Raw genomic sequence first — 25,321 nt, 5'->3', positions numbered from 1 at the left:
TCTAGGATTGCTTTCTGCTTTTATCTGTGTCTTGTCAAGTATACTACAGACAGATAAAGATTTATGAATTTTGAAACTACAGAATGTGGCTTTTTATCAACTTTTGTTGTTGTTTGTTTTTTTGTTTTTTTTTTTTTTTTTAATAAACATATGTAATAGTGGCAAAATAATTTTGACCGATAAAAACTTGGGGTTTTTATTATCTGCCTAATAAGATTCTATAGAAGAGCCTTTGGAGGAAATGTGGAAGGATTGTGCCTAACATTAAGGGTACAGATTAGCTTCCACATCCTCTGAGCTCACTAGGAATAAACATTCCAACACTCCCTCAAATTCCATTCTTAGGCTATGCCAAACACAGACCATGAGATTTCAGAATAAAATCTGGATTTTATTATTATTAAAAAAAAAAAAAAAAAAAAAAATCAGTCTTGAACCACCTGAAAAAGACTGCATTATTTTGGCTTAAAAGTACCACTATAATTTTATAGAAAAAAAAATGTTAAAATTTCTAAGGGATGCAGTCCCTGTTGCATCCCTCAGATAATCAGTCCACATATCATGCTTTTATAAGTGTGCTCACAATCAGTGAGTTTCCATGAAAATATCACAGCAAAGTCTGAGAAATATTAGAAGGAAGATATCAAGCTTTTAAAACCTCAGAAATATTAAATGCTTTTCTAAAAGTTGAGTTTATACAAAGGCATCCCTGTCTTTGGCTGACACTTTTTGAACAGGGCTGTTCTCTCCTACAACAATGTTCTATTAATTTTAGAAATTCATTAGTACCAGAAACTACAAGTCAGCATTAATTGAAGTCTTCTAAACAATCTACTCCAGGTGTAGATGAAGAGCCAGTGTTAGACCTCTAACAATGCCTCCAGCCCCTGAGATCCAGCAGAGTGCTGCTATTCTTTTGCTTAACTAGATTTGTTCCTTCTTGCATTGTAACAAACAGAGATTAGATCTGGTCTGCACTCAGACCACTACATTTAATTAAACATAAATGGCTCACACTCAGACCTCAGGTATGCATGGGTAACTTCTATTCAGCTGAGCCACTAATTTCAACTCCCATTGACCAATTTCCCTTCATTTGAAGAACAAAACAATGACCAAAGTTCAAGTCCATGTGAGGCAGAGAAGGAATACAACATGCAGTGAAGACGAAAACAGGTTCAGAGAAGTTACTAAAAGACACTTGGATTTTGATGTAATAGAATTTTTTTTTTAAGTGGAGAATTTTCTGTCATAAAAGATGTACGTCTAAATTGTCGGCATTAGTATCTTTTTTGAACAGAAAAGACAAACATTTCCACTATAATAGGAAAATACACATGCAACTGTTGAAGTTCCCACAGCATGGACCTGTGATATTATGCACCAAGATTTTGTTCTGACTTCACACTTCTCAGTTTTCTTTCAAACAGCATCATGGAAAATCAGCTAAGGCACACTGTCATGGACAGCTGTGGTATCAGCAGCTCCTGCAGGACTGTTGCTGTCCTGCAGGACATAGCTGCTTGTTCACTGCCCTGCTAGTGGGACCAGTGACAGAATCAGAAGAGTAAAAGCTACAAAACTCATGGGTTCACAATAAAGGCACTTCACTGAGTAAAGCAAAAGCTGCACACACAAGCAAAGTAAAGCAAGGAATTCATTCACTGCTTCCCATGGGCAGGCAGGTGTTCAGCTATTCCCAGGAGAGCATCATTATGCAACAGGTGCTTGGGAAGACAGATGCCATCACAGGCCAGACATCCCTTGTTCTCCCCCCAGCTCTATGTGCTGAGCAGATGCCACATGGTCTGGGATGTCCCCCTGGTCAGCTGGGGTCACCTGTCCTGGCTCTCCTCTCCCAGCTCCTTGCGCACCCCTGGTCCCCTCAATGCTGAGGAAGTGAGAGAAACAAAAAAAGGCCTTGATGCCTGGTTTTTCTTTTAAAAAATTATCTCATCTTCTGTTTTCAACCTGTATACTAAAAATCCTAATGAGCTGAGACCTATTTTAATGAGTATTGAGATTTGTTCATAGTTAAGATTTATTTTAATGGTTGTTCTTAATGAGTTGGTATTTGTTTTAATGATTGTCACTGAAGGATTAGTTTTACAGAGCAAGTATAAAGAAAATATGTGAAGAGCAGTACACTCTACTGGATATTGTATTTTGTTATTCAAGGGCGCTGACTTTGATTGAAATGGGTTTTACCAAAGTCTCACTTCTGCTAATATCTACTGCAGCATATGAAATTTTCTTCATACATTCACTCCTCTCAGTTGTCTGTTTTAGGTTTCTGCACTCAAGTGATGCAGAAGCAAGAAGAGAGGTGCTCACCCCAGTCCCACCTATTTTCAAAGTGGGTCTGGGATGAGGGACATGCTGCAATAAGGCAGGCATAAACCTTACTTTTTATGATCCATAGCTGAGAATAACTATGGCCCAAGCCAATGCTGCATGGACTCAGAAAACTGCTGACAGTTTTCAATTTCCAGTTCAAGCAAACTGTGCAACTATGAAGAAACCTCTCCCTAAATGCTCAGGTAACATGCTTTAAGACTGCAGGATAACCCTCCCTCCCTGCTGGAAGGTTTCAGTGCAGTGCCAATCACCATGAACAACATTTGGAGCCTGCAGAGGTGACACTTGCTGGGCAAAGCTGCTGTGCAAGGTGCAGAGCTGACCCCCTGATTCAACAGGACTGTAAGAATAAATTCTTTACTTTTTCAGAACGTGATCTGGAATCTTTATCCATCAGAAATGTGTAAAGATCTAGATTAAGCATGGCCATCTGGAAAAAGTAAGATCTTAAGTACCTAATAACTAATACTTAGTTAGAACTCCATTACCCTGAAAGATTTGAGTCTTCCCTAGTGAAATCACTATGGGTAGCAAATTGAATTCTAAGTATGATTAATATCAAAAGTGAATTTTAAATGTACATGTAATGAAGGACAGAAAAGGTAAGACATCACCAAATTTCTTTTTAATGGTCAAAACGGTACAAGAGATTTTATCACTCTACAATGTTCTCCTCAAAAGAAAGAAATAGTTTAAATTATTCAAAACGAAGAGTCCACTCTTTACAAGGACACAACCTTCATCGTTTGAATTACAGCTTTGTCCTTTGTATTTTCCCATAGCTGAAAATTTCTGACTAGTTCTTTTGGAAATAGGAACACTTTTATCTTTAATTTCTATGTTTCAGTACTTATTTTCCTAAAGTTCTTTAAATATTGCCATGCAAATGTACTTATATTTACATTTCACAGACATATATCATCCCAGATACTTTGCTGAATGAAAGAACACTGGATAAAACAGCACAAGCTTGCCACAAAGACTTATGCACAGGCTTAAATTTCAATGGACCAGTCATTTGCTTAAATTTGAATAACTATGCAGATCTTCATAATACTGTAGCTGAATTTTTAACATATATTAACTTCACTATGACAGTTTCAGACTTCAGATGAAAGTGCATTTATGGTAAGTTCTGCAACTTGAGTTTTGCAAAATTCAGTAAATCAGAACCTATGACTTTCAGACACAGAAGTAATAAAAAAGGAATTTTCAAATCTTCTTCTATATTTCTGTTTTGTCAGTGGGGGGTCTGAGCATCAAATCAGGCATATGAATCCAACTGGCTCTCATGAATTTTGTTGACTTCCCAATTTTCTAATACACATAGTCACTGTATTTCAGAAAAAAAAAACAACAAGCAAACAAAAACAAAAACCCCACCAATCTCTACTATTTCCACAAAGAGAGTAAAAATCAATAGCTACTCGATTTCTAAAGGTACTATTCATACTTGCTAAAGGCCCCCATTTTACAAGCACACAGGCATATAAGGGCATGTCCTCTACTAGTTTTTTCCAGAGCAGCACTACTCCTGGCCAGTAAAAATCACTGGGCAAAAACATAACACACTATCTGGCAATTTATCATTAAATATATAAAACTTTTAATGTCAGGAAATTAAATTTTACATAGCAAATTTCAACTGTTCAACTGCTTTACCACTGTATGTGCATTAATATATGAAAAGGGAGATTGGAATGAGTCTTTTGAAGACAGTAAAGCAGCTGCCACATTTATATTTACCCAGCTATTTAATTCATGATTTAAAGTTCCTACTTTTAAGTACCTTAATTCATCAATATCTGGAGGAAGTAGCAACCTCATGACAGGCATCATCATCTTCAATCAAACTTTCCTAATAAATTTTGGCTGACCAAAGGTTTTCCTTCATTTCTGCTTTGGCAGATGAATAAAGTCACTCTGAAAAAATTTTAAAAACCACAGCCTTTGACCAATATGTGATATGATGTGTTCACACAGCCACCAAAATGCATCTGAAGTGACAGATCTTTGGAGCAGACATGAATTTTTCATAGGTGTGTTTGAAGGAACAAGTTTATCCCTGTGTCATCAATATACAATGGAATTCACAGCCCCAAAAAAACCTGAAGAGTAGACAGCAAGACAGCAAACCTGCTTCCTGCTCATCAGCATTCACAGCACACACAGGGATGAAGTGCATGTTTTCAGCAGCAGTCCTGACCACATCATGCACAGCATTGTTAGGAAATAATGTTCTTCTAATGTAAGCAAGTACAGATTCAAGATTAGATGCCTCACAAAACACAACAGCTCTATCAAAATGATCAAATGCTAATTCCTCTTAAAAAAATTCCTGCTTAAAAAAAGCATGATGACTGAACAAAGATTAACATTTGTTCTCCTGTTCACCACCAACACTGAAGAATGTTTATATGATACATTACCCAGTATAACAGATAAACTAACAAGTTCTTTCCTACATAATCTACAAAGTTTTTTAAAAAAAACCAACTAAACCATACTTTACAAAACTATTTCCTACACTGATTAACTTTATCAACCAAAAAAAAGAAATTGTTAAAAAAAAAAAAAATCAATCTGTGATTATTTCCAGGTAGCTAGTTGGCATTATACAACTACTGGACACACTCCAATCACTTTAGGTAGCACTTGATTCAAGGTAAAATGCTTCATGTTTTAGTAAAGCTAACAAGTGAAGAAATTAATTGCTGTTTCTGAACTCCAAGGAAGGTTGTTCACCTATTTTTGGTTTCTTGTTGTGGCATTGTATTGAACCACTGACACCTACAGGCATAATTGCACATATTTATTCAAGAAATATCTGAGCAGCTTCCCTGTTATGAGACAAGACACCTCTGAGGATAAGCAGTGAAAGTGCCTTGGACAGCCTGATTTATTGGCAAGGTACACATGAATCTAATGCAGATGGCACAGGCATCCATTGCATGTGAACTATTTCTCCCCATTCACCCCAACAAAATTGCAGCTAACAAGTAAATAAAATTCTTTCTGCATAACCAGGGACTCCCTAAGCCTGTATCATTATTCTGGTTTTGCCCTGATATAAAGAAAAAGTAGGCAGCACAACTGACCTTTATGAATCTTGTGTACAGTGAATTCAAGACCCCCAAAGATGCATTGCCTATACATCTTCCCCAGAGATTTGAAATTCTTACTGCCTCTAAAAGCTAGCACTCTGAGGATAATCACAGGCAGTGTGATGTATTATTAAGTAAACTCATTTATAACCTCTGCTCTTACATTTTACTATTTACTACTGACTTTATTTCATTATATATAATAAGGAAGCTATATTTGGAAAATATTCTAGAAAATATTCAGGGCCTAGGGAAAATTAGTTTGAAATTAAGTGCTTACTTCACCTACCATTTGGCAAATTGCAGCACAGAAAAGTAACTCTATCCCTCAAGAATGTGTATGAAAATCATAAACAACTATTTTTAAGACAAGATTTTAAAGAATTAATCAATTATCTCATCCAACAGAATGACTCTTCCAGACTTTTGACAGAAATATGCTTCCTCCATAGCCAGTGCTAGCAAAAACAGGGAAGCTTACAAAAGTAAGCTTTCTAAATTATCTATTTTGCCCTTTGCTAACTTTGCAGAGGTTATTTAAGAAAATAAGTAAATGCAGCAAATCGGACCAATGCCACCTGAAAGATTAAGGGATGCAACGTTGCACTTACTTTATTGGAAAGAAACTCATCATTTTATGAAGTACTGACTGCCCCAAACCACCAGAGCACCTGTAACACTGCTTATGAAGCCTCAGCAGTGGCTTGTGTCGGCTTTCTGCAGCCCAGGTGAGGGAAGCAATCTATAAAAACGTACTCATTACCTCTTCTTGTCTAAAGCCAGGCTTCTTGTCTGACTTTTATTACTTTTCCTGACATGTTCTGAGGTCATCTTTGGAGCAGCTGTCAACAAGCAAAGAAAAACAGCCCGTGCCTGGTGTCAGTGCTACTGAAGTTATTGCCTGGCCAGAGGAGCCCATCCCTGCCCGCTCCTCCCGGCCACGGACAGGCTGTGCCTGTTCTCACTGCTCTGCTCCTTGGCTATCAGAATTACCATCAGCCCAGCTGATGGGAAACAGCTCAGACAATGATTTCAAACAGCTTGGAAACTCACTGCAGTCCCGGCAACAATTTGTCTGCAGACAGCACAACAGATTTGTCTCAGTCCCCATTAAAAGAAATTTTATCACTTTTCAATATGGCTTTGAAGAGGCTCAGGATGGCAGTGGAGCAGCACATGAAAATTGAGGCAGCTACATGTCTGGAGCCTATGCCCACTGCAATGGTGCTCAGTGGGAATTCCACTGAGGACTACTGACAGAAGTCAGCACAAAACAATCTGTAACACAACTTTTTGGCCTCTCTCTTGTCACAGCCAATGAGTATTTGGGAAGTTGAGAAGGTCCCTGAGCTAGCCAGCATTATCTCACCCTAGTAGTTTGGTATTCACTTGCTCCTGACAGCAATCTGAAGTTACAGGTTATTAAATTATCTAAACAAATGAATGTGGCTCAAAGTGAAAATTACTTATGAAGAGATGTGTTTTCCCCAAAGTGCAGAATCCAGAAAGGTTCATTTTATCAATGAAAAGTGGTTGGAAATATAGAACACATGCTTCCTTCTTAATGATGACTTGCAAGAAAAAAGACCTGCAAACACAAGCAAAATAAGGGTTCCAAACAAGCAAAAAAGGATCTAAATTGAGAGACTTTCTCTTCACCTAATACTGTACACACAGATGTCAGTTACTCCCAGGTCTCTCAATAAGGATACAGAACTGCAACAATACAATCTTTCTTCTTTTTTTTTTTTTGATACAGCTGAGAAAAATGCTGTGCATCAACCTCATAATAAATATTGCTACATCTCATCTTATTGGATGTCCAATAAGATGAGTTGCAACTTTTAATTACATCTCCTTAGTGCCCCTAAACATGTTTTTCTCAAAATATAGTGCACTTGCTTCAGTATTAAACATAAAAGAGCTGTATGGTACTTAGCATCACAAGGTAGGCGCTCACCTCACAAGTAAGCACAGAAAATTAGATGACAAATTTAGTCTAATTTACATAAGTGTTGGATTGTAGTTCAATGTCAGCACATTCCCACATCTGAAGTTTGAAAGATATACAGAAATAGCACAGTATTGTTTAATACATATTCAAATAATAGCTGATAACACACTTTTCAAATAGTTTATTTATTTTAAAAGAAATCAAAGAACCTTCTCCATGTTCAATTCATTGCCATATCATGAAAATAAATATGCTCATTCACTTGATCTACTCTTTCTTTCATTCCAAGGGACCATATTTCAGATGATCCCAAGTCTTGCAGATTGTGCCAGTTTCCATGCAGGACTGAGCATTCCTGATGATTAAGCTTTTAAAGTTTCCTCAATACATAAACAAACCCTCTGATTTAGATCAAGTATAAAAGATCAAAATTATACTATGTATATAAATATTGTATATTTTAACATCTACTGCAAAGTTGATGCTGTAATTAGCACTCGTCTGACATTCTTTCATTTTAGCAAATATAAAAATTTGATGAAATTATGATAATTATTAAAGTAAAAAAAAAAAAAAGCAAAACAAAAAAAGGCTAACATCTATCTGCCTTAGCAATAATATTAAGTACAGCATACATAACATGACTGTACAACTGCATTAGAAAGCACTTCAGCTTTAGTGAAATACAGAATTGATAATTTTCCCCACTTCTTCCTCCTCTAACTTGTGTCTTCATTATTTCCAGGTAATGAGAATAAATAGAAAAGTGTGTGAGAGAAAGTGTGAATCTGTAGTCCAAATGCCTTCACCTAAGCAAATTTATGAGATAGGATTAGATCTCTTAAAAACAAACCCAGAAATAAAATAACTCATCCGTGTGGTTTTTTTGTTTCATTAATCCTCTTTGCAAAGCGCTTTTTGCTACACAACTCAAAAAACCTCTAACTCCAAAAATTAGTGGCAGAAAAATGGGGGAAAAGCAGGAAGAGAGAATACAAAACCACCAACATATTATATAGAGGTATTTCAAAGCTTTGCTTTAAATATTTCTTATTATTTATCCTTTTCCTTGAAAAGCTTTCATAGCTTCTTTGACTCAGAAGAACATCATTTCTCTTGTATACACACAGCGGCTTGCAATGCTGAAAAACCTTTTTTTAACTGTTCCCATAGTAACCAAAACCATTCTCTGTATTTAATTGTTGCCTTTTCAAATATTATCTGTTTTTGTAGCTAGAATCAGTGTGTTCTTTTGCCATCTAAATTATGAATTCCCTGAAGTCTATCAGGCATTCATTATAAATTCAGGTTTTCTTTCAATAATTTGAAATTTAAGGCATTTACTACATTTAAGCATGCAGTATTACATTAATACAGTAATTCAAGAATAATATAGATATAGCACAAAGCTGGAAGCATCAAATATTGTTTTGAACAGTTGAATTTCAGTAATGTCAAATACAAGATAAAAGAAGCCTTGCTAGAGCTCAAATCAAAATTCCCCACTTGAACAGGGATATGACTCCATTTTGAACTATGGTTCAGCTTTCTGATTCATTCCTGTTACATATCTGGACTGAATTCCAAGCCCTGTGAATGTACTCCTGGTTTTAAGTGACATTTTCAAAAAATAGAGGTGATTTCTAGGAGAATAAATCACAGAATGATGATTTGCCTGCTTAAGTTTTCTTAAATAATTTGGTTTGTATTGGTACTGTATTCTCTGACTTGAACCGACAGCACAGCTAAGAGAACTTGTAGATAGTATTTTTTATTACTATTATTACACACCTTACTTGAATTGTTCCATTTCAAGTCCATCTGATATCCAACTAGTTTGACATATATTTGTGTCAACCACACCAGCACAAGCTTTAGAAAGTAACAGGCAATCTTACTTGTGAACACCTGTGCTCTCACAGACTCATAAATGTTATTTTCTGTCTCCTCCATAAGTTATCCCAAATAGAGTGCACTGTTCCTTGGACAAGAAAATTAGGGGGTTTTTATCTAGCTGTTTTAGAGTGCTGAAGCACACTTTGTCAGAATTGACAACAAATAATCAATATAGCAATGTTTATCTAGTCTGTGTCTCTGAAAACGTTTATATAGAACATCTAAATTATTCCAGTCAAAAGTATCCATCACTTCTATTTACACAGGTCCAGATAAGGAATACAAAAATAAGATTACAATAGTAGATTAAGTTTTAAAAGGGATTACAAAAATGGGCCCAAGATGCAGCCCTACTAATAGGAGGCTCTTGCAGGACAAAACAACTTGCCATCATCTTACCATTTATTTCATCTGTTAAAAAGGAATTCTGTTTCTTCTGCTCTGCCTTTAAACTGTGTGCATGTGACCTTTTAGATCAATGCAATCAAAGCATCAAGAAATATATTCCAAAATAAAATAATGTTTTTCACTCTTGGTTCTCATAATGTTTATTTCAGGTTGCTTTGTGGCTCTGACTTGAGGTCTGTTCACTTTGCACCTATGACTGCCAGGAGAGATGAGCCCTGGTCAACTTTGCATGTTCCAAAGCAGCAATCTGGGCACATATTAAAATTGTATGTAAATATGTCAATTTTACAAAAGGACATAATAACTGGAAGTGAGGCTGGAATGCTCCTGAAAAATCAGTACAAAAATGTTTGAGTAAAGGGTTGGGGGTGGAGCAGTAAATCAGTACAAAAATTAGAGGAACATTACCGTATTTTTGGATGAATACCCTATAGGCTTTCTGGATAAACAAATGAACAAACAGACAGATAGATAAAGAGTTTCATCAAAAATATAGTTTATAAGCATGACTAATTAAAACATGGGGAAGTTTACCCCAAAGCTACCTCACTTTTCTCCCTGTCTGTGCTTCCATTGATTTTTCCCAGTAGCTCACTCCTAGTAACCTCCTATCTGTATTTCCCTTTCCTACTTGTATTGCTCCTTAGGAACTCTCTTGGGATTAGGGGATTCAGTGAACATATAAAACAGCTGATCTGGGAGGAAAAATGGGGCTGTAACCTATCATATTTTGATGTATATCTACTTGCTTTTTAAAACACCACCTCATGCTTAAAATGAAAGCATTGGACTCTTTTTGTTTGCCTGCTTCTGTTTTTTGAAGACATTTATAAAAGCTGTACACAAGCTGATGTGGGGCTGCTGTGATGAAAGCTCTAAATCTGGATTATTATTAATATTAGGTGGATATATCTGCAATACATGCTGTTACACATTTAACCAATGTAGCAGCAGCAAATAGTTTTTGATGTACAACAAAAGCTACATACTACTCCTTTATGTAATGATTAAGAGAGGATTAAAATACCAAAATCAAAACAACTGGAGTGAAATCCTACCACATCCACAAAACTAGTACACAAACCTGGAAGCACATTAAATAGTTTGAGCTTCAGCACAGAAAAGGAAAACAAAAAAATATTCTTCTCTCACAAACATCTTTTTAGATGGAGGCTACTGCAGCTATGGCTAATAAAAAGCAGCTGAACCAGAGCTTAATTCTGCTCCTGGAGCACAGGAGGAAGAATTTACATTTGTACTCACTTTGTAACTGTACAGTTTTTTGCAGCATTTGGCTCTTTTAAATTCACTCTTACTTAGTACAATATTTTGTCTTTATTGCTTAACTCTACTGCAGTGTAATTGCAAATTTATGTCTTAATCCAACTGCACCAAAACTGCATGTGCCCTAGTGTGATGATGCACACACAGTCTTCTCACTTTTATTTCCTCTGCTTCCCACCTCCCCATTTCCCATCCTGTTTTTAGCTGGGTTTTTTATGCTGCATGTGGTTTATATATCCCATATGGTGGCCAATGCAACCAGTGTATTGACTGAAAGAAAACAGGAGGCTGAAGAGGAGATAAAGAAAGAGCAATAGCACCACTTTCCTTTTTAAGCTACAGTCTTCCACCTCTATCAGTAAATCCATGCAAGTAAAACTAACGTACTCAATACTCACTGCAAACATAGATTTTGATAAGTTATTAAAATTACTGCTTACAGGGCTATTCTCAGATACACTGAAAAATGTACAAGGCAGAGAAAGAGGAATATTGCCTCTATTTCTTAGTTACCTCCAGGAAAAAAAATAGTAAGAACAAAACAAACTGGAGGTAGAGGTGGGGATAAGGAGGTTGTTCTTAAAATTATTTCTGTCCTTCTCTAATATCTCTTTTTTACTCTGCAAAATGGACCAAAACTTGTTCTTATAAATACTAATATTTAGATTATGTACAGTTCTGGAGCATCCTTCTGCATTTAGTTGTGCTAAATAAAAAGCGAACTCCTCCTGACAGTATGTGAAACACATCGTGCAGGTATGGATATGCCTTCACATAATTCATTCCCTCTAGGATGCAGGTAATCTCTCAACCTTAAGCATCATGAAGCACTCCATATATTTTTAAGCAGTATTCTGATTGAACTTGTGTTTGCTGCAGTAGTATTCCTCTTTAAGTCATGATGATATGGCTCAAGAGTAATGTATTTTTTAACAAAGCTAACCCTAATATAGCCACTGCACAGGATGATGATTTTCAGCAATGTCCTGGAAAACATATGGTTTAGAAAACCCCTCAATAAGCCAGTAATAACAACACAACACCACCATTTTTTACCCATCAGATGCAAAAGAATACCTGATAATGCTTTTACTGGAATCACATAATGAGCTGTGAAACAGCAGAGCACAATAGTCCAATAGTTACACCATACAATTAATAATGCAAATCTACCTAGTTTTTCTGTGACATCCCTCCTTTCTCCACCTTCCAATGACAGTAAGAAATAAGAAATGCTGCTCTTTGTTATGCTTCAGAGAAATTATTAAATTACCATGAAAGTGAAACAAATACATTTCTGCTATGCACTTGGACTGTTTTTTCTAGTTTTTAATCTACAATACATTTGTCCAACCAAATAAAGTACTTTGCAATCCTAGCATTATGTGTACAAGCGTATTTCCTTCATATTTTTTCATTTTATGACACTTTAATTGTTCACAAGTAATAACATAGTTGATTATTTTTTATATTTGATGCTGCAATTATGTTTTGAAATCTAATTTGTAAGAATTGAGGCTGTACTTTAATGCAACCACCACAGGCTTCTAAATTAAAAAACAAATGATCCCCTGGTCCCTCCACCCCTGTCATCCCACCCTCATCTCCTCAGCATTTAGATGATGCTACCCCAGACTGATGTTTCTGCTGCACAAAGGTACAGACCCAAACCTGCCTTAATTTCCTTGCAAGATGATAAAACACAACCACTGTTCTCAAACAGAACTTCAGTTACAGTTTAGCAACAGCCTATGCTAGACTAGAAAGTACAATTCTGTTTCTGGAGTGCTTCCTAAGACTGAGCACTTCCACTCTAAGTTAGTGAAAGCTTGAGTTAAAGAAGTTTAACACTGTATCTGCCCCAATTTTATAGCAAAATAATTTCTGTATGCTTTCAAGATTTTGAACGTACAAGAAAGAGGAATAGATGGGCACAGACAGCACTTCTCTCATTCTCCCCATTTGAGTCAAGTGGGCTTGTTCCCAAACCTTTGGTTCTGTACTTTGAAAACATCTTCCTTCAGTGAAGCTTCACAGCAACTGTAAATTCTCATTAGGCAACACCAGGCATCAAGGTTAACAACAGGTTCTCACAGCCTTCCCAAATGATGTAGGATGTTACAAGAACCATTTTTTGAAATACAAGTCCAAAAACTGCTATATGATCTAACTCTACACTCTGACTAACTAAAAAAATGCCTTTTTTGACATGAAGCCTAAGTCCAGTACTGCTGAATTCTGAGGATTCTCTGTTCTGCCCCAAAATCAAGTGCCTTCAGCCCCCTGAATAGGTACCTGGTAAACAAAAACTGTAGATCTCCTTTAACACCTGAAACTGAGGGCGTGACAATGTTGTTCTGAGCGTGCATGTTGGACATGAATTCAGGCTGGATGAAAATGCAGTCATTTTTTTCTTTTAAATCTGAAGTCAGTGAGTGAGACATTTTCCACATGCCCCACTGTAGCCCTGCCCCTGAAGAACACCGTGCCTGAGTGGCTTTGTAGTAATCCCAGCAGATGATGGGTGTGCTCTTCAGGGCTTAGGCAGCTGCCACGTAAGATAATGGAAAATAATGTAATTTTATTAGAATAACAAACTCTGCAAGTGACCAACTTGACTACAACTTAGAACAGCAGCTCTTCAGATGGAGATGTCCAGATAAAATAATTGATTTGCAATTGCCTAAGCCTGTCTCAAACATCTCTGCCTGCATTACCTAATTACCTATAATAACCATCCTCTTCAAGGTTGATTGAGCCAGGTAAGATTTTATTTACTTCAACTACATGTTTTTAGAATTACTCCAGACATTAAGGAGTTTTGACATATATAAAAAATAATTTCTATTTCATCAGAGCAAAAATCTCAGCCCAAAATGAAAATTCAAAACTGTGTCTTATGGTTCATTGTTCTAATTAAAATGTACTTGCCAAGAATATTTTGCAATGATTCTTGGTTGCCAAGTGTGAGACTGCCGCTTTGGAATTAAGTTGATATTTGTAGTCTGATTTGTAATTCTCAGTAATGTAAATAAAGCAGACACTTCCAGACACTACAGTATATATAGGATAAAATTTGCACTCTGGAACCAATTCTATCTTAAGCACCTGCCCATATATATATGCAAGAAAGACATCTTTTCAAATAAACTCTTATCTTGATGTATTTCTTTTGGGGAAATGTGTGGACATGAAGGACAAGCAAGTCACGTAATTAAAGCTTCCTCTCTTGCAGAAACACCCAGTGGAGAACATGGTGATTCACAGAGAACAGAGAAAAGAAGGATGCAAGGGAATGCAGAGATTTTAATTTAAAATTTTAAAAAATTTCTCAGGTCTGATAAATAAATTGATAATCTTACTCCGAAGGACATTCTTTTTAGGGTGGTGGCCAAAAGCAGAATGACCTTATGGTATCATGAAGGTTTATAATTTAACATACGTCAATGAAACAAAGTGATCTTGCTGTAGGCAAAGCTGTTTACTAAATGCCACTGTAATTTGGTGAAAATGTTTTGCTTATGACGACCTCAGAGCAGTTCAGAAACTTTAGTTGTAGATGCCATTATGTTGTCCAGTGCTTCCTGTTGAAGCAGGGGAAATATGCATTCCCAGTTACTATAATTGCACTGTCCTTTGTGCAGCACGTTTTAAATTATCTTTGGCCATACTCTGCCAATGTACATTACAGAAACTGTATTTTGACTCAAAAAGTTCTATCCGAATCTGGTGCAAACATCATCAGCAAAGTTGTATTATCCATCCCTACACATTTCTATTTCCTCAATCTTCTTTTATTAATGAAGACCAGCTACACAATGATACAATGTGCTCTTCTTATTTTGCAGTTAAAAATGCTGTAGTTTTCTTGATCCTCCACATTTTGATCCAGTGACCTCATTAAGTACCTTGCTTAACATTCCATCCCTATATCTTTCTATCAAGTTGAGTTCAGCCACCTAAGTAAGACTTTAAGGGAAATGACTGAAGCATTCATAGTTGTGTATTAGGAACCAAATCTCTTCTCACAGGAAAGAGGAAGCTTTCTAAACAAGGAATATACTTGCAAAGGATCAAAACTTCCTTGGCAGGGCTAGAGATGAAATATATCTTTGTAGCACCCTTCCTGCATAGGACAACTGCCATCATTCCTCTGCCTCCTGCATTACTCACCACCACACAGGAGGAAAAGAGTTGAACCACAAAATATTGAGAATAGTAAGTACAGTAACTGCAATGAGTGGCTCTCAAAAACCAGCTTATTCAACATTTGCAACTTATGATCGAATTAAGTTGTACAAAACTGCTTAATCCCTTGGCTGCAAATAATTGCCTAAGGTATTGAAATTACATAGATATACTGCTTTCCTGTCAATCTCTCCTATAAATTGACGGTTGCAGTGATTGAGAAGGAACATGAGAACTGATGATACTCCCCTTCTATAACCAGATATAAGGTTTCTTCCACGTGCACTTTGCAGTGCAATTGCATTTCCTTTGCACAACTGTTATTTATAATTGATTTTACAAAATCATTCTCATTTTTGCAGTGCCTGTACACAAGGACAAAAACGAAATAACAGAGTCTAGTTTATTGTTTTCTTTTTCCTCAAAGCAGGAAGAAAGCAGTTACCAATTTGAGCAGCCTAGACAAGAGGCAATGTCAGGTAGGAGTTTAGCTCATTAGCAGACAATAACAGAAGTGTAAATACTTTATTTTTACTATTTTCTGAAAAGTTTCCCATTTCAAAGGAGACATGAGTACAGCAAAATAACTTATTTTCCCATGATGTGCAAAAAGTAATACAGGATGTTCAAGCAGACCATGTGACAGACAACACAGAAAACAGAAAGTTCCAGTTCCCCTTGAAGTTACTGAATAGAGTTTAAACACAAACTAGCAAAATAGATAAAAGTATGTAAAAGCAGACCACTGACAGAATAAACACATTGCTTATGTTTACTCCAATTCAAAGTATCTGCTTTAAAGAAATGGATATAAATGCTACCTCTCCTACCTGGTATCACTAAAATGTAATGGTGGAGAGTATACTGCAATCCAGCTGATGTCTCAGGTTTTTCAGCTGAGCTGAACCACAGCTTTCAAAGTATGGTCACTCCAGAGGAACACTGGGCATCCCTATTCTCTCTGCATTCTCTCACCCAAAGAGTGACACATGCTTCCATAGCCCATTGTCCCAATCATCCAGAAATGGAAAGAGTACAACCATCTTTCATCTGCTTTTCCAAACAAGTGTGAAAAGAATTCCTGTTCCACTGCCTGACAGCCTGGCTGCTTTAGAGACCACACTTCATATCACCACTGAGGGGCTGTAAGGACTTAAACATTGTTTGAGACAGGCAAATGTGATTTTTAGACCACAGAAGGACTTGGCCTTGAGATAAGCACAGGATAGAGTGGCTGGGTGGCCTGGGTCCAGGCCTGGCACACCCTAGGTAATGCATCCAGACAAGGTTTCCCACTTTGGCAAACTGTGGAGCAGTAACTGCTAGTACACATATTGCTGGTATCACCTCAGCCCCTTGTTTACAACTTAATTTGGGCAGAGGCATCTCTCAATAACAGAAGCATCAAAGATTACAGAGGTAAAATAACATCACTGTTCATTTGAGGGGAAAAAATCTTCCCTGGGATTTATCAAAAATGAAAAAAAAAAAAAAAGGCAAAAAATAAAAGAAAATTCACAATGAATAAGTGAAGAATAATACATGATCAGCTTGGTTTGAAGTTCTTTTGAAAGGAATTAGGCAAGGCTGCAAGAGTCAAAAATGATTACCAGTCTTCTGATGTAACAACTATATATCTACAACTTGAAACGCTGAGAGGGTAAAAAGCTCCTAAATTTTGGAATATGCTTACTGCAGCTAATAAATTTATTCTATATATGTATACAACATCCTCCTAGATTCCAATCTGTATCGGTACCAAAGTCCTGGGTTAGCACCTACACTAAATAGTGCTGTACAGAATGGCTTTAGAGCTGTAACTCTCCCCCTCAGCACCCTGTTTGCATCAGCAAGTACCCAGGTAGCCACTGTGATTTCAAGAAGCTTTCTCACGTGTTTGAACTCACACTTAATCTTGCTCAGGTAAGTAGAGTTGCAGGTCCAAGTGAAACAGCCTTGGCACAGACAGAATATTGAAAAAACTCACTACATAGGCTCATTCAGGCGTTTACCAGAAAAGTCTGAAGAACTGTCAAATGAGCTGTGGCATTTACAATCATAAAATAAAATAAAATCACAGAACACATTTGAGCTGGAGGAGACCTTTAAAGGCCATCTTATCCAATCCTCCTGCAATAATGGACACCTTCAACTAGATCAGGTTGCTCAGAGCCCCATCCAAAACCCCTTGAATGTTTCCAGGGATGGGGAATCCACATCTTCTCTGGGCAAGGTGTTCCAGTGTTTCACCACCCTCATGGTAAAACCCTTCTTCCTTAGATCTGTTCTGAATTTACCTTCTTTCACTTTAAAAACATTACCACTTGTCCTATCATTTTTCTAGGATCTTCATCTGTAAATCTCTCCTAAAACTCAGGAAAATATTTCTGACATGAAAAAGAATTGTCAAATTACTGTGTCTGCTTCACGACACAACAAGAATACTTTAACAACAAATAACATCTTTAAGTAAAAATCAAAATCAGAAATATGACAGCAGCTGAAGTAGTAATGTACAAACCACCTTTAAATATGCAAAGAAAGGCACCAAATGAAAGACAACAGCAACAATCAGTTTAACTTTAAATCAGATTAAAAAATGGTGCACCTGAATTTCACTATACTTCCTTCATGCACTAGTAGCACATGAATGGTTTACTATGTTTACCTATGAACATCACACAGTAGCAGAACATTGTCTGCTCCAAGACTCACTTGTCTTTAGACACTTTTTCCACATTGCCCCTTGTAGGCTGAGAGTTTGCCCAGTGAAGCTGAAGCTAAGTTCTCATAAGAACTTGAAATAGAAGTGAGGATTCCTCATGCCATTGCTCTGTGCCAGCAGCTGATTTATTTATATTCGAGTTCAGCTAGGAAGGATTGAAATTAGGACTCTGTAAGCAGAACTCACTGTTCAAAATGTTCCAATTGTTTTAGCATCTGGGCACCTTTGAGAACAACTGACTGATGCATCACTATGGCAACACAAAAAAGCCTCAATAACTTGAACTATTAAGACAGTAAGAAGTTTTTAAGTCCTGTATTTCTACAAAATATAGCTAATGCAACATCCTAGACAAAGTGGAGGGCTGAGAAGACAAAATAAGGCAGAGCTCACATTTCCTGTTTTCCACCCTAACCTCACACTGACCGTGTATTTCTCTGTCTCAGTGCCTGTTGTGGAGTGGAAAGACAAAAACCAAAAAGGTTTGCTCTTCCTCTTTCCTCTTGCCAAATCCATTCCTGGTGAATAACTGAGGTAGGGATTCTGCCCAGTGCATAAGCAACAAGTCAGTCAATTACCTGAGTATCACTATGAAATTACTCCCTGATGAAATGGTTTGAGCTTCCAAGAAAAAATACAGGGGGGGAAAAAAATGGCCCTTTGCTCCTGCAATCCTGATAAGATCTAATCTGCGGACACTTAAAAGTCTAACTAAGACTTACAAAAAAAACACATTAAGCAAATACATTATTTAAAGCCACTAAACAGTTTCCTTCTAAAACAAAGTAACATCATTAATCAAATATTATACAAGCTTTTTTTTTTTCTGCCCGGTCTTCACAACTGCTTATGTCCTGAATGTCATGGATGTAATCCTACTATGGCATACAAGATAATTATTTTTAGCTATTTGTAACTGTTTAACAGTGCACTACTATTAATATGCATTTTATCTGCTTTGGATTACACACTTTCTTAGGTAGCTTTAGTTCTTCTAAACATACACTGTCCCTGTAGGGCCTGAAGGAAGAAACTTCTCTCCCTTCAGCACCTCAGTGGCTGGCTACTGCTCAGCCCTCTGTGATGCACACAACTTTCAGACGTGCAAGTCAAAACAGGTACAGAAAGGTAAGGATAAAAATCAAAGCATCAATGTTGTTTTCCACATCAATTGAGTATCAATAACTATAATCCACATGTGCAGACCTGCTCATACATGGAGTGTGCATTCCAGTCAATGGAATTCAACAAATGCCAAGGGCACATTTGCATTGGAGACAGATGACACTGGGATACTTAGACCCAGGAATCAGGATCTGTTTTGCTTCCATAACTGGATATGAAGAAAACTATCTGCATGTAGAAAGCACAGGGTGAAATGCAAGATCAGTATGCTGATGTTTCATTTATAATGCTGGAGACTTTCTTGAAGCTGCACACTTTCACCTCCCTATAATTACTTTCAAGGTTTCTACAAAATTTTCCGAATTCCAGTTGCAAACTTTTTCCAGCAAGATGGTTCTGTTTAATTTCAAATATACTTGTCAGAAATGTTGGCTTAAAGACACTTATACACTGATAGTTTCATACAGAGAAGTTCAAATATGTTTAATCTGTTTAAGCACAATCTTCTTTCTCTTTGAAAGAATTTCAGAGCCGCAGGTTGCATTTTTAAACCTGGCTATCAGAAGAGTAGCAGAGGTAAGAGCATGTTTCTGAGACCTCTGAGTGCTTAGGAAAAGTTATGTCTGTGTTCTTAGAATATAACAAGAATGAGGTTGGTAAAAAAAATAAAAATCCAAACATGCCAAAATCTGGGAGGTGGCTTCATTCAGCACATGCTAAACAGATATCAGAGTTTCCTACTTTGAATTTATAAGAGATTATTAAATGCTGAATCTCATCATAGTAGATGAAAAGCCGATCAAATAACAGTGCAGGTTTCCCTTTTAGTGAAGATGAGAAAAAATGTTCTATGTTGCTTTGAACTAATCTGAATAATTATTCTGGATTTCAGCACAATATTTTACAGCCCATTGCCTTTCCAACCTCTTGGTATTCAGAGAGCCACACAACAGAAGCACTACAACAATTAGATGCTCATAGCATTTCAAACACTGCAGTAATGCCTAGACAACAGGTAACATACTGTGTTAAATTTAAAGTAGAGGTAGTCTAGATGAAATGGATTTATCACCACACTGAAAAAGATACCACAGGCAGATAGACTTAAGTCATAGATCTGTAGCAAGATCATAACCCATCTAATCTACTCTAATCCACCAGTGGTGTTTTGGATGTTTCAGGGATTTTGGGCATGTGAGGAGATGTTTTAATTTTCTTACAGTAATAGGCACACAAGCCAGGACTCTACAGACAATTTTAAAGCTAAACTTGTACATACCAAGAGAAGCAGGAAATTAAATATGAATGGTAAATACAAGAATGATGCTATCCATAGCCACATTTTTTAATGCCTTCCACACTTTAAAAGACACAGACCTCAAATTTGTAACATTACAATTGTGTTCTCTTTCTTTTCATGAAAACAAAATTACTTTTATTCTCCAAGGATTCAATCATTAAGAAATAAGCATCCTGCCTGGTATTGCAAGGCAAATGTTACTGCGCACTCTGTGGTTATGATTTTCATCTAATCCAAGATATCAAAATACATTGTAATGAAGTAAACAGAATTTCCCTGGAAGAACACACTACCACACTTATGAAGACGCCATTCCATCTTGTATCACAGAGGTAAAATGATCACTGGAAAATACTGAAATACATCAGCTGAGCTGCGCATTTAGGATTCAACTTCTTTATAAAAATCAAATACTTGCAAGAATGAAAGGACTATTTAAACAAAAAGAATCACCTTATCAAACCTGTTAAAAAGACCACACATAAAGGGCCATTCCCTCTATATATGTCATTACCAAAAGTTTTAGGAAAAAATGTAGGCTAACGAACAAGAGCAGCAGCTTAGCCTCAGGCCAGTTTCTACTTTTAGAAACACCTATGAAAGCCCTGATGAGAGAGAAAGGAGAGTGTATATGCATTTCCATGAGAAGGAGTCTGGCCTGGTGTTTTAATTGCACTTGTAAAAGATCGTGGTATTTGAATAACTCACTGTTTGGACACATCAGGCATTATCATCTGTTCTTTTTTCCTTGTATCCACTGTCGCCTCTACAGGGGTGAGCACTACAGCAGCACATGACACTATTGACTGGTATGAGTCTTCCCGGCACACTGCAAAGATAAAAAGTATCAGTGTTAAACAGGGAACTCAGTTTGCACTTGAAAGGGAAAAAAATAAAAGAAAAAAATAATTTCATACTGTAATAAACGCAAATTCAAATAACTAATCAGGCTTCACTGTGGTCACATGCAATGAAAATGCCATTGTTTTTCACATTTCCTAACATGCTTACTTTGAACTTTTCTGCCATTGACTATCATTCACTCACTAAGTTTTACCTAGCACAAGATCTGCTGTCAATACGCTCACGCTTATTGGTGTGTCTGAGTCCTAAAAGGACTCATATTTCATAAATGACATCAGAGTATGATTCACTATCTAGTTCTTATCATCACAGACTGAAAAGAAGGGTGAAAATAATGGGTAGTTTCCAGGCAAACCTCCCACCTTCAAACATTTCAGACTTTTCAAGAAAAGTAGATTTAAGAAAATCTAATTAGTAATTTATTTTCCACCTTTAACTGTTATGACTCACTTTACTCCAAAAAGGTCATATCCAAGTGGTCTAGAAGTGATATGTGATATATTGACTCATGTTTTCTTTTAATAAAAATTAGATCTGTATTACTGTGCTAAATGTGACAACTTAGTATTTAGAGCTAGAAGAATGATCACACATTAGAGCTGGGCATTTGGCTCAATTAGCACTAATAAATTAATATCCCAAAGTTTCTGACCTCTGAACAATTATATATGCTACAAGTCATAAACATTCTTAAATAAGCATCACTAGCAATTTAACTTTTAGCAATGACCACTCCTACTGATTTTGAAGCTATAGATTTCCTTTGCTGCCAAGGTATACCTTTCTGAAAAAATTGAAGGTGAAATTAAGAATTAGTTTCATTGAACAAAGCATTTCAGCTTCTTATCTTACATTTGGTTCTTTAATGTATTACATATAAGCAAGAAGAAATATGGTAGCTTATATTTAAACAAAGAAACACAGTATTTTATAGCATACAGAAGTATTTAACAGAGTGAATACATGCCCACAGATCCAATAAAATAAAACAAATTAATAAACTTTATAGACAAAAGCAGAATGACCGTGGCAAATTTTCAGCAATTCAAAAGCAGAAAGAACACATTGCACAAGTACATACATTTATTCAAGACTGGCACAGCTGGGAACACTGAACTGTGACATTCATTTCTTACTATTCTATTCTCCACAATCCTGTGCCTCCTTATTGCCATGGACAACATACCTTTGGCATAGCCTATGGTGCCCTTCCAAAAGAAGCAAAACTGAAGTAAAACTTCACCCATATTGACCTGACTGGGTCAAGAACAGTGAGTTGTGCCATTTTACCCCAAGGGCACGAACTGCCTTCAGCCCAAACTCAGCACACACCAACAAGACACACTGGTGCTCCACAAACACCCTGAAACACTAACAGGAACAGGTCAGGTCAGGGCTGGATATCTCTACAAAAGTGGTTTTTTGCTTTCTGAGCAGTTCTGAGTCATTCAGCAAGCAGCAAAAATGGCTGGAGTACAGGCAGCTCTGTCAGGAATGAAATCTTTCAGGGAGTGCTTGTAATTGCATTCAATTCATCTGATGTTGTCCAGCACTGCTTATGCTTGTGCTTTAAATATTAATGTGCACTGTGGTAAGTGACTAAGCCACCCAAGATGCCCAGTATTGAAGTCTAACCTTCCTTTGTTCTTTGGAGCCAGCATTACTCAGTACTTTGTCACTATCACAGACAGACATCTCCAAAAGATGGTCATACATGAAGAGAACTTGCTATATTAACTGCAGGCATGCAAGCAGGATTTTTGTTACAGCTTGATGCACAAGAGTTTAAGATTAAACCAATGCAAAGTACATTGAACTAAAGAGACAACATAAGAAAAAATGGAATTTTAGGTGATTTTACATCCTACTATATTATGTACTACCAGCAGACAATCTACAAGCACAATTCTACTCAGTAGGCATCAAGTAATTTACAAAACAGTATTTTCTCATTACAACCAGTGACTGAGTATGTGCAAATAAGAATACTTATGTCCCTTTTTCTCTTTATTTACAGTCAAAGAATTGCAAAAAAAAAGGCGTTTCATGATGCATCACTGACATTCAGTATCTGAATTTTAACCAGAAACACTGATAAAACAGGGAGCATAAAGGATTAAGCAAATATGTACTTTTCTTCAGAAGACCTGTCTTACTTCTAGAATATCAAGTTATTACTTCAGAACTTGTAAAAGGTTGGTGACAAGCATCACAGGGAAGTGTTTGCCCTAGATCAGGCAGCGTCCATCAGAGCAGTTACAAAGAAAGATAAAAGAGGGAATCAAGAGAAACAAAGAAGATACTGCAAGTCTCCCACTCTTTACAGAAATTTCATGAATGAATAAAACTGTGAAATTGTTTTTGTTTAATAATTAATGCTATACAGGAGTTGTATAATCCCCTAATTTACAGCTGAAGACAAACCCAGTGGTCATGCAGTGATTGGAGCTCATGGAACATATTATCCATTTCCCCATTCTAGACAGCAACACCCTTTGGTCTCGCTTTTGAAAATCACTACAATTCCTCCTTTTTATCTCAACTCTCTGCACAGTCATAAGTCATTATGAGACAGTATAATTAACTAAAATGTCATGAAATAGAGGTAGCACAGCAGCAAGTAATTTTCACCTACTGGAGTGTGTGCTCTTACTATCTGTTCATAACTTGCATTAAAATAATGAGAACGTGCTTGAATGCAGACTCTCAACTTCAACACAGATGGGGATAGGCTTTGTTTTAAGATGGTTTGCATTTTACATTTAAAACTCCACTCTTAAGTGTAGCATCATTTCTACAACTTCATTTTTTAATCCACAAAATCCCAAAAAAGACCATTCATGATGTCTACATGCTGTACTCATCATGAATCTAAATCTGTTCGATCCTCAAAATATCACAAATATCAGAAAAGCAATTACTCTAAGGGATCACTCCTTTTAATCATAAATCCTCTCGTGTCAAACTTGCCCCTTAACATCCAGCAAGAACTTCAAAATTTTTAGCCTTGTCATGAATTGCTAAGGAAAGCAGAATTTTCAGTCATCTGATATAGTGTTGAGCAAAGCCATCCATGTAATCAGCTGTCTCAGCCTACTACATTATTCCTGATGCATACATGCATAATGGTGGAAAAAAAACTGCACAAGTTATCAACAACAAGGGGAAAAATCAGCCAATTTTATATTACCTGTCGCAGTTGCTTTAAGAAACAAACATCTAGTATATCAGAATGTGTTACACAGTGGGTACCTTCAGAAAAAAAAAAAAAAAAAGCCATTTGCATGGAAGTGAGAAAGTATTTTTCAGTCCTTTATTCACAATTCAACCATTACATGAACAAGCTAATAACTGTAGCGAAATAACACAACCAGAATAACATCTATATGTTGTCATCAAAGAAACATATATTTCTTAGTGAAACAACAGACACTACCTACAAATTACAAGTCATGTAAAGGAGAAAGGGAAAACAAACAGTTTTAACTTCATAGATTACTATTATAAAAGATCTGCACTACTTTTGAAGCTGCAGTTTCTCCCCAGATCCCTCAGCTTAATGATGCATGCAGCTTGTTTTCCTCTGTCACCAAGTGTTTTAAAAGTACCCCATATATTTATCACTAGGAGTATGGCTTGAATTTACCCTAGCTGGTTTAGGCAGTCCCTGAGCATCATTCACTATCAAAACAGATCTTTACATCAGGAGAAGAAAAACATTAGTTTTCTTTTTTCTTTGCTGTTTCTTTCAAGAACAATGAGAATGACTAATTAAATATTTTTCTTCTACTTTGAACCAACCAGTGAAAAAAATTTAATTCCCTAAATAGTAAGACAGTAGGAAGCCTTCAACAGCTACTGAATAGAATGTGTTTCTCCAGAGAATAAAAAGATTTTTAAGCTCCAGGGATGTCATTTACATCACCTATTTCAAACACTTAATTGTACACACTTTACCCCCCCGCCTTTTTTTTATTTTAATTGACGAGAAAGAAAATCTGGTTATCACTGCTTGCTATCAAAAAAAAGTCTCCCTTGACACAAGATGCAAGATGAAATTAGCAGCAAGTACTACCTGCTTAGAGAAAACAAAAGGGAAATGTTCATATGCAGTG

General features: G+C 36.6%; 1 protein-coding gene across 6 annotated transcripts in view; it reads right to left on the bottom strand.

Moving 5' to 3' along the window:
- The window catches only part of CCSER1 (coiled-coil serine rich protein 1), a 592,978-nt gene that overhangs the window by 418,983 nt on the left and 148,674 nt on the right, over window positions 1-25,321 (bottom strand). For all 6 annotated transcript variants that reach the window (XM_056489913.1, XM_056489914.1, XM_056489912.1 and 3 more), the window contains exon 5: window positions 21,051-21,171. In XM_056489913.1, the coding sequence (XP_056345888.1) occupies window positions 21,051-21,171 (121 nt within the window). The remainder of the gene's footprint in view (window positions 1-21,050; window positions 21,172-25,321) is intronic.

This window comes from Oenanthe melanoleuca, chromosome 4, assembly GCF_029582105.1.
Source record: "Oenanthe melanoleuca isolate GR-GAL-2019-014 chromosome 4, OMel1.0, whole genome shotgun sequence".
Taxonomy (NCBI): Eukaryota; Metazoa; Chordata; class Aves; order Passeriformes; family Muscicapidae; genus Oenanthe; species Oenanthe melanoleuca.
This window is presented reverse-complemented; position numbering and strand designations above follow the sequence as displayed.